We start from the raw sequence: 14,763 nt of genomic DNA on the forward strand, positions 1-14,763 counted from the left end.
ACACATTAAACTCACTCAACTAAAGCATAGACTTCCTGAAGGACAGGGCAGCTTTCACATTGAATCTTACGGCTTGTGGTTCACAGTCAAGCACTTGAGCTCCCAGGATGTCTTCAACATATTTTTGTAACACTACATTCTTTTTCAGTTTTGCATTGCATGTCCTAGCCCGTGGAGTTATCATACAGTTCTAACTTGGAGAACTTCTTAGCAAAACATTAAATTCAACAAGATCGATAATTTGTCTCAACGGACAAAAAAGTATAACTGGGACTATATGGTGCACATAAAAGATTTATTGTTGACACAACCAAGTTTTACATCAGCTCTTGATTCAGTGTAAGACTGGTGATACAGGTGCTCCAGTTTGTTAGAAATGCCCAGTTTTTAAATGCTGTAGAAATTTTTGTACACCTTTTCTTAAGGCATTTGCTGTTCAAAAGTTAGGTTGGCTCCTTGTCAGGTCAGCTTTATGAAACAGTATTGAGAAATCATTTAAATTCATTGAATATTACATGCAATTAAACAGACAAACAAAAATGATTGAAATCTGAATCCCATAAGCACAAAATCTACAAAGTAACACAACACTGTCAATCAAAACGGACAAATGCATATATCAAGAGTAAACAAACAGGAAGTAGATAGCCAGGTATCGGGCTTTTTATAAATATCAGAAAGGTCTTCTTCACAAGTATTTGTGAGTCACTGAACATCTGTCCATAGCATTGAAACCCAGGATTCCCCCATGTCTTCCTTTAAAGAGAAAAAACAAAAACAAAATTACAATTTGTATATTGAAGTACAAATCATTCTTGTATATTTATTTTGTCATCATTGTAGCACCAGGTTAGCATTATCATGTTGTTGGGATTCTTTAAAGCACTTTACACAGCTGGCTGGACACCCGAGCCGGGGGGGAGATGGGTTGGGTGGGCGGTCATGGGGGTATGGAGCTGTAAAGGGGTAGGGGGGAACCTGAAATTTGCCCTCAACTCCATAAGATGTAATCATCTTTGAAAACTTTTGGACGTCCCTTTTTTATCGAATGCCTTTCTAACAAAATAAGCTATAACCACTGGATATCTTTTATCCGGTTGGACTGACTGCCAGGTTTTGCAATGAAGCCTGCCATCCTGATGGTTATTGTAGAAGTTAATTATAATAATAGCATCATGTCACAATTGGGGGCTCTTTTTAAAGTTAACACTTCCTCAAAGAAACCCAGTAGATTCATTAGGCGTGACTTTCAGGCTTTCCATTTCTTCCCGATACGTACTCTGTTGCCACTGTTTTTATTAAAGATTCTGAAATGTGAAAACTGTTGTAAAAAAAAACAATTTAACACGTGTGTCATTTTACTTTTCCAAATCTGTTCTTAATTATTTGTCAGCTGTCTTCGGGACTTTGTATTCACATCCAATGATGCTCCAATGCAGGGCTGCGGAGCACTATGTTGTCCTGTGGCTGAGACGTAGACCGGGGTCCCATCTGCCTGTTCGGGTGTTTGTCAAAAATCCCATGGCAATACGTAAAAAGAGAAAGGATACTATCTATGTATCATATGACACCTGGACAGTATTTTGCACAGCTTAATAGCCAGTATCCCACCCAAAGCATTTGGATTCAAAGTCAGGTAGAGGTGGTCAAATTCACAATGGATTAAAGTTGGATGGAGCAGGTCTGAGTTTGTGAGGGGATGGGGGAGAGTGAGCAAGTCTGAGTGGATGTGAGAGCTGTGGGAGGGTTAGGATTTGGGTGAGTCAGAATGGAGCTTGCTGTTGGTGCTGCCTTGAAGTACTCTAATTCTTGCCAATTATATTGTTGTATTGCGTGCGCGTGGGCTGACGTGATTTGTGCACGACTGTGCTGATGTAATTGCAAGCACGTTGTAATTTTTTCTGCAGTCCCACTCTGTGCAATGGTCAAATGCTCCAGAGATTATCTGTGGGGATTGAGGACAGATTGTACAGTGTGATTGGGGAGCAATGGGGTTCCTCCCACACATGGGGAGTTTGAGTGGGTATGGATAAGCACTTGGTATTCCACCACTATATGTGCATTTTTGAATGTGCTAAAAGATAAGAAAAATAAAGAACCTAAAACTAAATGTGCTGTGCACCCGGGATCAATATCACTTACTTATAATGTTAGGCTTCAAAATCAGAATGTCATGCAAACTTCAAGCAATGTCCACTGGCCTGATTGACAACATTTTATTACCTGGTGAAGTGAATAACCTATCAAGCTATGTTTATTTTGACTAAACCTTTTGTCTCCTTAAGAGCAGAATTTTTTGTTTTGTTTTGCTGCTGTATGCCAGATAATGGAACACTGCTCAAAATTAAACACTGCTCAAAGAACAGCAGGATTGGGAATTCATTTCTCTTGGTTGTGACCTGAAGATCGACGTTCCAACCTTAAGACATTTCAGTTCAAATCTCTGAAGACCATTTTCTCTGCTAACAATTGGAATGATCTAAAACATACGGTACCTTGTAATTAAAACATCCTTTAAGGACTCCATCACTCCAACTTCAGCAACTCCACATCAAAGATAAGAGTGGCATTGGGTGGAATGACACCAGGAAAGCCTCTTTCACCATATGCCACATCAGGAGTACAGGTCAGCTTTGCCCTTTGCCCCAAACTCATCTGTTATTCATTTAAAAAAGAATCATTTATGAGTTATCAGACTGTAATCGCATTGATCAGCTTTCAGATTAGTAAAACAAATCAATAACTAAAACAAATTGCACTTAGATAGTGCCTTTTATGGAGGGTGAACTATCTTCAAGTGCTTTGCTAGGATGGAGGATTTCCCAACCAGGAGGAGGAATTTAAGGGTGTTGACCGAAGACAAGGAAAAATGAAGAAAGTTTTGAAAGTGGGAAGAGAGGATGGGAAGCACAGGAATGTTGTGAGAAAGCAGGAGCATAGTGGCTGTAGGCTCGGTTACTATTGGTGGGAAGGAGCGAGTGACAAATGAGCAGTAGAGCAGAGTGAGAAGAGCAGAGGATACAGGCGGGAGAATAGGGCAGAGGTGGAGCAAGGAAAAATTTTGAAGGGATTTGACAATGTCCTATAGGTTGACGAGAATTGTAAGAAAAATTCAAAGTATTCCCCACATTCTCCTTGACTTGGATCCCTCTTCTAGAGGGTCATCCGCCTTTATCCATCTGGTCAATTGTCTTCATTATTTTAAACACATCCAACCAACCAAACCTTTTATTCAAACATCAGCATTACTCTTTCTCCACATTCAAATAGGATAATTGACCTTGAAGCTTGACGTATTATCTAGTGCATTATCTGACATAAAATTGTATCAGATGCCATACACAGCACTAGTTATACACATATAGTTACACTATCATACAACTCTTTACCATGGTTACCATGATAATAATATGTCTAATAACATTTAGTTGGTTAGAAAGATAACATTTTAGAATGTAGACATAAGTAGTGCGAAATACCTGCGCTACACCTTCCTCCCAGCCTTTAATTACTTCTTGTCTGCCGATCTTGAACTTGAAAGGCTTGTTCCTGTCTCTGGAAGAATCAAACTTCTTGCCACACTGTAGCATTCCTGTAACCAATACAGAATTGTCAGAACACCAGTCCATAGACAAAACACAAAGTGGTCTAAGGTGGCTTATTCATCTAATTACATTCCTAGGTGTCTCTTCAGTGTTCGTCTACAAAATACACAGTCACAAATCTTACTTGACAAGAACTAGCTGTTGAAACACTCTAAAGATGTTGGGATTTAATGTTGAACATAATAATAATAATAATCCTTGCATTTGATATGGCGTCTTTTCACGTCGTTGAAACGTCTCAAAGCGCTTCACAGAATACACTGTAAAGTGGAGTGACTATTTCTTGTGTGTGAAACTTGGCAGCCAATTGTCCCACAAACAATCATGGGTTCAACAGCCACATTGTTTTTTGAAGGGATTATTATTGCCAGGTAAACAGAGGCATGTGGAGTAAGGAAACTTGTCTAAGGTTTTGCCCTGCCAGGAGCATTAGCTGTGCAAAGGTTTTATTCTACAATTTTTTTTAATGTATAACATACTTCAACTAGATGGACCGAATGTTTTAACTACAGAATATAAACACTGTAAACTTATAATGGCTGTTTACTGGGACCAACACTAAAACAGGTTAACCCTGTTTTATCACAGTGATCTGGGTCCAATATCTCAGATCCTCACATTAAAATAGAGTGTGAAAAAAAATTGCCACATTCCAGCTCATCAAATCGCAGCTCACGTCACATCCAGTGTGTTGAGTATGTTTGTATTATATATGAGAAGCACTGCTGATGTAACATCAAGTGATATCAGTGACACTTCCTGCACGTAGTGTGATGTCGACAGTGACCTGAAGAAGAAGTTACTATTTAATTAGGCCACAATTTAGCACAGGAAGCCAGCAGTCCATTGAGGGAACCAAGGCTGAATGTGCATTCTGTAATCCAGTACTGAAGCTAATTGTGACACATCTATTGCTGGATTGGCCTAGATTAGCTAAGTTTAGCTCAAAAACAGGACTCTCCCAGACTGTATGGTTCAGATAAAAGTTGTTGAGCCATTACGGGAGCCTTATTTTTCATATGCATCAACAACAACAATAAATTACACTTATATAGTGCCTTTCACGTCATAAGGATGACCCATAGACCCATAGCGCTGGATAGTTAAGGGTTTGCGGGAGGGGTGGAATCAAGAAAGATGGGAGGACAAAGGATAGGGGAGATGGGGTTTGGAGGTTGGCCGAAGGCACTAACAAAGAAGAAGGTCTTGAGATGGGCCCTGAAGGAGGCAAGGGAGGGGATAAGGTGGAGGGATTCAGGATGAGGATAAAGGATGGAGTTCCAGAGGGTGAAAGCAAAATAGCTGAAGGCATGCCCACCAATCATGGGTGGGGGAAATGGAGCAGGCCAGTGCCTGCCGAGCAGACGGAGAGGACAGGTTGGTATGGTGTTAATAGGTGGCAGAGGTAGGGAGGAGCATGACTGAGGAGAGCTTTAAAAGTGAGGACGAGGCTGATCAAGTTACAGATTCCCATATGCACTACACATTTACATTCACCATGTTTGTGCACCGGTAAATATTCATGCACCAGTAAATGCGTTACTCTGGCACTCAGTTTGAAAACAGTGTGGGCTTTTTTCAGTTCTCTATAAAGATACCTCTGCCTTCTCCCACCCCCTCAACCGTGGGCTGAATTGGTTGCATTTGAATCAGCAAATCACTCAAGTTTGCTGTTACCATAAATGTTGCATCACATGGATTCAAGGCTGATCTGCAAAATAACTTTATGTAATTGAGTTACATGTTGTGAAAGCCATATGATTTAGAGGACCACCTCCCCACCCCCACTGCCCACACCATGATTCAGTCAGTCTATTTCAATGACAGATTTGTGTGTCACTATTTGAATCAGTCCAGAATGAGCATAAGGTGACATATTCCACCTGGGTCTAGATTTACTTTATTTATGTAGTATTTTAGAATGTCCAGATTTTGGCAAATTGTTGAATTCAATATCGACTTTGAACATTTTTTTTCTATAAAGTTCATAATTAAAGCTGTATTTAAAAACTTGCCATATTCTGAACACTCTGGGCTAGAATAAATCTAGACCAAAATATAATTTCTCTCTCATAATGCCTATAAAAACGCTCTCACAGAACAAGCCCTGAATGTTGTCGTTTACACATATCTGATTCAAGACAGAATCAAAATGCTTATTTCTTATATTTTTGAAACAAAATGAATAAATGTAATGTTACTGTTGACAGTTGCAATTTGCGTTTTCAAAAGTTTGGTTCTGCTTGACAGTTACTGAGTAACACAATTTACTGGAACACAAAATGTTACAAAAAAGGATTCACATTTTACTTAATTAAGTGTAAGGAATGTGCATTTCCTATCTCTGCTAATAAACTGCAGGTATTTTCAAACTAATGTTATTAGAAACATGATTTTTAACAGGTAAGGTGTTGTGTGCTTATTGTAGCTGCAGTAAATGTAACTATAATAAGCCACTGTAGCTTTGCTAGTATGTTGCATCCACCAGCATACAAATCTCATCCACCACAGACTTTCCAGTATTGTTCAATTGGGACTTTGCAGTGTGACTTGTGTGCCAAACAGACTATTAAAAGATTAATTGAATTACATCACATGACTAACCAAATTATAGTTATGAAAAAATGTGACAAATTTAGCATGATATTTAACACGCTCCACAAGCTGCACACAAAAATATCTTACTAGTAAGAACTGCAAAATGCTGACCTATTTCTGCAGAGTTGGCTGTAAAATGTAGGTCATAGTCTTGCCTTTGGTTGTCTGACAGTGTGCATTAGAGACCACTCAATTGTTATACAGTGATCCATAAATTCACAGAAAATAAATGTCACTATGAATCTTGTAATATTAAAAAACTATTCCCTATGGTGCTGCATTCTGCATTCACTATAGTAACAATACCTTTCAAATAAGCAGTCTCAAAATGTCAATTTCTTGATGTAAGTTGCTTAGTGCAAGTGAAAGCAAGCAAAAAAAGTTGCACATTACATAAACAGTGAACAAAGTGGAGAATATTACTTTCCCATTAAAAATAAATTCACACCATTAATACCTAGACATAAAATTTTGACTGAGCAACATTAACCCATAAAGTACTGATGACATCTATTTATGTCATGGAGCTACCTCTACCTGGATGCTGTCTGCATTTATCTATACAGCTATTGTTACCATTTGAGGAGTCCCATAGTGCAGTGGTTAGAACACTCGCCTCCGATGCTGAAATATCTGTGGTGGATGAGATTTGTATGTCGTATGCAAACAAGAGGACCTGGGTCTGATTCCCGGGCGGGCAAAACCTTAGGCAATTTTCCTTACTCCTCTGTTTACCTAGACGTTAGTAGGAACCTGGTTGTTAGTCGATTAGCAGATCACTTTCTGGGGGTAATGGTTTCTCCCAGTGCGGTTAGCAAGTGGTCTGCTCGTCTCAGATATTCCTCGACGTCAGGTTACACTGCTTGCTACTTAAGAGTGTGGCAGCAGTTTCTACACTATAAACAAATTCATATACCCAGGTGTTCACATTGTTTGACCTACCATCTTTGGATACCATTATTGTAACCATTATTGTTACCATTTATTATAAATATTTTATACATATAAGCACCAAAATTCCATTTAGTTTTAGCCCGTTCAATCAATTTGTCTTAAATTTTAATATTGTGGCAAATTCTTAAACTTTGGTCTTAACTGTGCAATCTTACATTTTAAGACAAAATGACCTTACAGGCTAGGACAAGGTGGAATTTCAGGTTTGCAGTGAGGAATTCAAATAATAACAATTGAAAGGGAAATGGATACATTTTTGAGGAGGAATAATAATAATCCTATAAATAATAATCCTGCATTTGATTTAGCGCTGATTCACATCAGGTGGACATCTCAAACAGTTTCGCAGGACTTACTTTCAGTGTAGTGACTATATTTTTTTTGTTGTAGGTGAACACGGTAACCAAGTTGAATAATAATAATAAGTTTAAATAAGAATTATTTATTAATACGTTGTGCGCAGAATTGTCCCACAAACAGCCGTAATAAAGGGTATGGAGAGAGATTGGAGTGATGAGCTCCAGTAGGGGAGCTAGGTTTGATGGCTCGATGGATGAATGGTCTTCTCTGCTGTGATTTATTGCTATGATTCCACAAATCTATGAATCCTTTCTTTCACAACAACCTACAGCTGTTGTGCCCTTCCAATGACATGGGGCTGAGCCGAGTGAATGGCAGATCATCTCCATTTAGTTTAACAGAGGAACAGATGCTTTGGATTGGCCGAGAAGCACAACCCCATGAAGATACAGTGCTCACAATTCTGAGCTTAGCCTGGGACAGATGGACCTACAACAAATCCCAGGCCAGTCTGTAGTGTCCAAACCCACTGCAAAGTGATCTGCTCTTCTTGCAATGCATTGCACCAACAGACACATTGCTGAGGAAGCATACCGAAAACCTGCAAAGCAATTGGGCTCGCTCATTAAATTATGTGATATTTTTGTAGATATGTTTTTCTATTATTGCTAGAGGAAAATACATTGAACACAAAGTTCTTCTTTCCCATTAAAATTAGTTTGCCTTAAAGTATTTCACTGAAGCATGAATCTCCTTAGATAGGAAACATGTATGAAGAATCAACTGAAATGCTAAATATTTGTGGAATGAAATTATTGTAATTTATGTGAAACAATTTAGGGAACAATGGTATCAATTTAGTTTGATATTTATTGTGATAATTATGCAGAAAGCAGACTCTTCCCCCGCAATGCTGTTTTCAATAATAATAAAATATTCCTTGCATTTAATATAGTGCCTATAATGTCGAAAATATCTCAAAGCACTGCACAAAGTTTCTGTAAAGTGTATTTTGTAAGCACGTACAGCAGCTGATTTAGCAATACAGCAATCTCCCACAAATGATTGACCAATTTATCTGGAGAATTGTTGGCCAGGGCACCAGGGCAGGAAGAAATCCCTCTCTTTTTGAAAAATGGCTATATGGGACTCTGTTTAACATTTCATCCAAAAAATGGCAACTCCAAATACTGCATTGGAGTGAACCCACAACTTTCCGGACATGGGGAGTGAACCCACAACTTTCTGACCCAGAAGTGAGAATGTGACCAGCTCAGCCAGACTGAACCTATAGCTTACACTGAAATGGCTGACTTTATAATTATATTTTTTATAATTATGATGGGTATTTCTTTATGTTTGTTGTTCATTGTTTTGAGTTGCAATGTGTGTCTGGAAGCATATTTCCCTACCAACAACTTATTTTTGAAACACTCCGAAACACTCCGAAGTTTTTGTATTGAAGACAAAGTAAAACTAGGTTATTAGAAATTCATTTTTGTTTCATTTTGTCCAAGATTTCTGTGACAAATTGACACAAACCTATTTAAGAGCAAATCTAGTTTATCATGGGAATATTTTAAGTTTGTTATTTATTTTATGATAAGATTTTAATCTTTTAAGAAAGGAAATGTTTAAAAATTCCTATATGCTTTATTTTCCACTTTCATAAAACTGTAGCACACCCCCCACATTACAGTATATTCTGTGAAGCGCTTTGCGACATCTCAAAGGCATGATAAAGCGCTATATCAAATGCAAAGATTATTATTATTATATACTGTACTGCAATGAGATTCTTGGTGAGGAATGCCTTGCTAATCTGAATTTACTCATCTCCCTTCCCGCATCATTCTTTAGGTCAATTTCTATTATTTTATCCAAAGAAGAGGACTGGATTGTTTCATGGATCTTATCTTAGTAAACTGCTATTGTGGAGAACAAGTTCAATGGAGGAACCTAATTTCCATTATAAGGATGAAACACAAGGTTTTGCTGGTGCTAGCAAATAGTTTATCACTTTTTAATAATAATAATCCTTGCATTTGATATAGCGCCTTATCACATTTTCAAGCCGTCTCAAAGAGCTTCACAGAATATACTGTAAAGTGAATTTAATGTATATTATGTGAAAATGGGTGAAAATTATTTATTTTTTAATATTAAGGTACAGCTACAGCAGCTCTTTGCATTGTAGCTCTGACTACATAAGTTTGCTTCAAATAATAGTAAGCCTTGTGATATTGTTTGAAGCATGACTTTGTGGAAGCTTTCAGCGAGGCTTGGTTTGTTCAAAGTTGGAGAGGCAATTGAAACAAGTTCAGTGGCCTGCTTAGCTTTGGACCGTACAGTTCAAAAATAAGCCTTAAGCATCCTTTTCTCTACAAATGTGTGAAAATGAAAGATATCTCTTAATCTCCCCACTACTGAAGCTTCCAGTCAGCTGTGAAGCGCTTCGAAATGTACCTCTGACATCAAATGTGCTGTAAAATGTAAACTGTTGTATCATGCTTCTTTGTAGCATAGCTTGGGTCAAGAAACTGCCAAACACCATTCAGGCCAATCGTTTTCACGCAAAGCAATTCGAAAGCTGAGTCCTCACTCCTCAACATTCAAGTGGAATTCAGTTTGACTTTCTCCAGACGATCTGGCCGTTCTCATCAGTGACAATGTCAAGGTTGAATGGCCTCTTCATGTGCAGTATGATTCTATAAAATGTTTAATCGGATTATGCGACATTATCGCTATCATATGATATCATATTTTATTATTGATATCTCTTTCCCCTCTGTATGCGCTATAGGTTTAGGCTTGCAGAGTTAACGGCAACTGAGTGGAAAGAATTCCTTCCCCATCCATATCCTACCAAGTCAGACTGGCGGATCTGTCATCAGCAGTGCCCTGGAGTAATGTTCAAGAACTCGACTATCAAGACCGTCACAAAGAATTGACTCAATTCCAACATTCTGTTGCCAAACATGTCACCTTGGAGCCAGTTGAGTTCCAAGGAGACGCTACTTACCTTCCACCCCACTCCCACCTCCTAGAATGATAGTCACTCCTGGTACATAACAGCACAATAACATGTAGTCAGTCTGGCTCAGTTGGTAGTACTTCCGAGTCAGTTGATTGTGAGATCAGGCCCAATCTCAAGACTTGAATTCATATGACTTCGACGACAACTTGCATTTATATAGCGCCCTTCATGCGGGGCAGAGTCCCGGAGCAATTCAATGCAGTACCGAGTCTGTGCTGCGTCATTGGAGGTGCCGTCCTTCTGATGAGATTTTAAACCACGGTCCCATCACCCTGTTCTGGTGGATGTTACAGAATTTCCCGATATCCTGGCCAACAATCCCCAAATAAAAAATTGCCATTCCCTTCTTGGCAGTTTGTGGGACATTGCTGTAAGCAAATTGACTATCCCATTTGCCCTCAAAGTATACAGTCACTGAACATTCCAGTAAATCCCATATAGCTGCAGTGTTCACTATAAATAATATAATAATCCTTGCATTTGATGTAGCACCTTATCACGTTGTTAAGATGTCACAGAATATACTGTAAAGTAGTGACTATTTTGTGGGTAAAATGCAGCAACCATTTTACGCAGCACATAGCAATGTCCCATAAACGATTGTGCATTGAGTGACCAAATTATTATTATTTAAATTTATTTTTTGAAGGGATTATTACCCCCGGAAAAGCGATCCGCCAATCGTGGGCGAAAGGCGGCAGACAATTTTATAATTTAGAAATTGATTGTACGATTCATACAGATCAGACTTATGCGAGGATAAATGCATAAAGCATTAAAAAAAACAGACATGACCGAGCTAATAGCCCCTGAATTCCTGTTTGAACAGGAGCCGGCTTGCTTTTGGGCCATTCCCTGAAAATTCCGATAAAAGGATCGGATTCCAGATCGTGGAATCATGTTTCATTCCTGCAGTTTCCTCTCTCCACTGTGCTCTCCCCTCCCTTACACTGGATCTCTGGTCCTCACAGTGCCATGGCTCAATCACTCACTATAACTTGATCTGATCTGTGCCCTTTGATACTGCAGTGGCAATTATTTCTTTCAATTTTCAAACAATTTTTTCATGCTTTTCACTTGCCCAACTACTAGCTGAAATCTTTTACCTTTGATGCTTTTGCTTAATGCTTTTTCAATTTGCACTGACATTTCTGGCCTCACTATCTCTTCTAATCTTAAATGCTGTGCTCACACTCTTTCACCACTGAAGCTGTCCCCAAAAGCTTGTTTTCCCCTTTTGTTTAAAATAATTAAATTCCCCACAAACAACTCTTAACTGTTTATAAAGCCCCAGTTCCCTCACGTCCATTCATGACATTAATACTGCTTGCATTTCTGGGAGATTGTTCCAGTGACTCTTTCAATGTAGCAAACAGAATACAAGAAAAAGACTTGCCATTTGATATATGATCTTTCACTCACCTCGGAGCTTCAATCTCTTTCCATTGCAAACTTTCTAGTCTCACAATCTGATGCGTTTTAGTCATTGTTCCTCTGAACTTTTGTCATTTTCCTCCCAAGCTGCAAATATGATATCCTCTTCGCTGTATATTTATACTGGAATTGAAATAATGCATCTGAACCACTCTAAATTATTCTGTCTCTGGACCCAACGATTGTGGAAATTCTTGCCTCCTTCAGTTTTCTCTTCCTCTGACAATTCAGAAGCTTTTAAAGCCCAATATTGAAGTAACCTAAATATCAATTCTCAATGTACTTTATTTTCTCTCCTATTCAGTCAGCCTAACTTCTCTCTCCCCTGAAGAAGTTCTGCTCTTTTCTTTGACGTGAGGGTCGTGGACCCGAAACGTTGACTCACTTTCCTTTTTCCATAGATGCTGCCTGACCTGCTGAGTTTTCCCAGCTCTCTCTGTTGTTGTTTCAGTAGTGGGGAAACTGCTAGAGATATTAATCTGGAACAAAATAAATTTTCGCTTAGAAAACTATAGGTTAATAAAGGACAGCCAACATGGATTTGTTAAAGGCAAATCATGTCTAACGAACCTAAGAGTTTTTTTGATGAAGTAAAGGAGAGGGTGGATGAAGGTAGTGCAGTTGATGTAGTTTATATGGATTTTCAAAAAGCGTTTGATAAAGTGCCTCATAAGAGGCTAGTAAGCAAAATAGAAGCCCACGGTATTAAAGGGACAGTGGCAGCATGGATACAGAACTGGTTGGGAGACAGAAAGCAGAGAGGGTGGTGAATGGTCGTTTTTCTGACTGGGACCACTGCTGTTTTGTCACTGCTGATCCTCCGCCTCGCCCCCTCCCTTGCCACCTTCAAGACCCATCTGAAGACCCTCCTCTTCGACTGTGCCTTCGATCTCTCTGCTTTCCCCCTTAACCTCCATCCTCCCCGACCCCAACCCCCAGCTCGGGTTTGAATCTCTGTCTGTGCAGCGCTTTGGGACGTCCTCCCTACGTGAAAGGCGCTATACAAATGTAATTTTGTTGTTGTTTTTCATCTATATTGGGTATCGGGAGTACAATTTCCCAGTTTGCAGATGATACTAAGCTAGGGAAAGTAGTCAACAGTGAGGAGGATAGTAGCAAACTGCAAATGGACAGAGACAGACTGGTAAAATGGGCCGACACGTGGCAGATAAAGTTTAATGTGGAGAAATGTGAAGTAATGATTTTGGGAGGAAGAATAAGGAGAGGCAATATAAGCTGATGATACAATCTTAAAGGGGTGAAGGGACAGAGAGACCTGGGGGTCATATAAGTAAATCTTTGAAGATGGCAGGACAGGTGGTTACAGCTGTTAAAAAAAAGCATACGGAATACTAGGCTTTATAAATAGGGGCATAGAATACAAAAGTCAGCAAGTTATGATGAACCTTTATAAAACACTGGTTAGACCTCAGCGAGAGACTGTGTTCAGTTCTGGGCACCACACTTTAGGAAGGATGTCAAGGGATTGGAGAGGGTGCAAACAAGATTTACCAGGATGGTACCAGGAATGAGGGACATCAGTTATCAGGAGAGGCTGGAGAAGCCAGGATTATTCTCCTTGGAGCAGAGAAGGTTAAGAGGAGACTTGATAGAAGTTTTCAAAATTATGAGGGGATTCGATAGGGTGAACAAGGAGAAACTATTTCCACTGGCGGGTGGGTCAGTAACCCGAGGACACCGACTTAAAATGGTTGTTAAAAGAAACAGAGGGGAGGTGAGGAGAAATTTTTTTTGTTCGGATCTGGAATGCATTGTCTGAAAGAGTGGTGGAAGCCGATTCAATAACAACTTTTAAGAGAGAAGTAGATAATTATTTAGGGAGGACAGGTTTACAGGGCTAGGGGGAGAGGCCGAATGGCCTCTTTCTGTGCTAATAATTCTATGATTCTATGATTCTTTAAATTGATGGTGAATTGTACTATGGGCTTTGACCTTTCACCTAAATTTTAAATATGTAAAAATGTACTTTGTGAGATAACTATTTTGTGTTGGTCTGACCCAGTTGGTAGTCTGGTTGCCTGAGTCAGACGTTGTGGGTTCAAGCCCTATGTTTGGACTTGGAACGCATATAATCTTTGCCGACATTCCAGTGTGGGGATATGCTTCACTGCCGTTCTTCAGATGAAACATTAAACTGAGGTCACTTCTATTGTCCAATTGGACTTTAAAGGTCCCATGCTACTATTCAAAATGCTTATCCAGGTGTTCTGGCCAATGGACAGATAAAATTAGTCACTAATTCCATGGCTATTTGTGGGACATTGCTGTTTGCAAATTGGTTGCCATGTCAACCAGAAAAATAACACGTCACAGCATTTTACAGTATATTCTGTGAAGCACTTTGATACTGAACAACATGATAAAGTGATATACCAAATACCAGGATCAATAGTATCTTGAAGGACTAACCCCTCCATATTCCCACTATTTTCTCAGTGCAGTGGCTTGTTGGCAAGTGGAAGCAGATAGATAGGTCAAACATTGTAAGTGGGGAGCAGGTAATGGTTTTGATTGAAGCAAAAGAGCAGAATCAGATAGAAGCATTTAATTACACTGATAGGTATCTTCCTTTTGATTTTTTTCTATGGTGTTTACTCCTCTTTTTTCACTTCAGAGCAGGCTCAGAGGAATTCACCAGCAAAATACAGTTCAAAAGTTTCTTCTGATGCACTGATGAAATTGAAATAAAAGTGACTGCTTTCAAATTTCAAGTGAAAGTAATACGTCTTCAAAATGGTAGTGTTTTTGTTGGTGGGTATAATGCCTAGATAACAGCGTGAAAAGACTTAGATTGGGTAGGGAGGGTGTGTCTAG

At 39.2% G+C, this 14,763-nt stretch overlaps 1 protein-coding gene across 2 annotated transcripts in view; it reads right to left on the reverse strand.

Annotated features, from left to right (window-relative positions):
- Positions 1-278: 278 nt before the first annotated feature.
- Positions 279-14,763, reverse strand: part of fkbp1b (FKBP prolyl isomerase 1B) — a 37,943-nt gene continuing 23,458 nt past the window's right edge. For both annotated transcript variants that reach the window (XM_007897035.2, XM_042333518.1), the window contains exons 3-5: positions 3,480-3,592; positions 2,496-2,655; positions 279-756 (exon numbers count right to left, since the gene is read on the reverse strand). In XM_007897035.2, the coding sequence (XP_007895226.1) occupies positions 2,527-2,655; positions 3,480-3,592 (242 nt within the window). In that variant the 3' untranslated portion in view covers positions 279-756; positions 2,496-2,526. The remainder of the gene's footprint in view (positions 757-2,495; positions 2,656-3,479; positions 3,593-14,763) is intronic.

The sequence above is a fragment of the Callorhinchus milii genome, unplaced genomic scaffold, assembly GCF_018977255.1.
Source record: "Callorhinchus milii isolate IMCB2004 unplaced genomic scaffold, IMCB_Cmil_1.0 Scaffold3, whole genome shotgun sequence".
Classification (NCBI taxonomy): Eukaryota; Metazoa; Chordata; class Chondrichthyes; order Chimaeriformes; family Callorhinchidae; genus Callorhinchus; species Callorhinchus milii.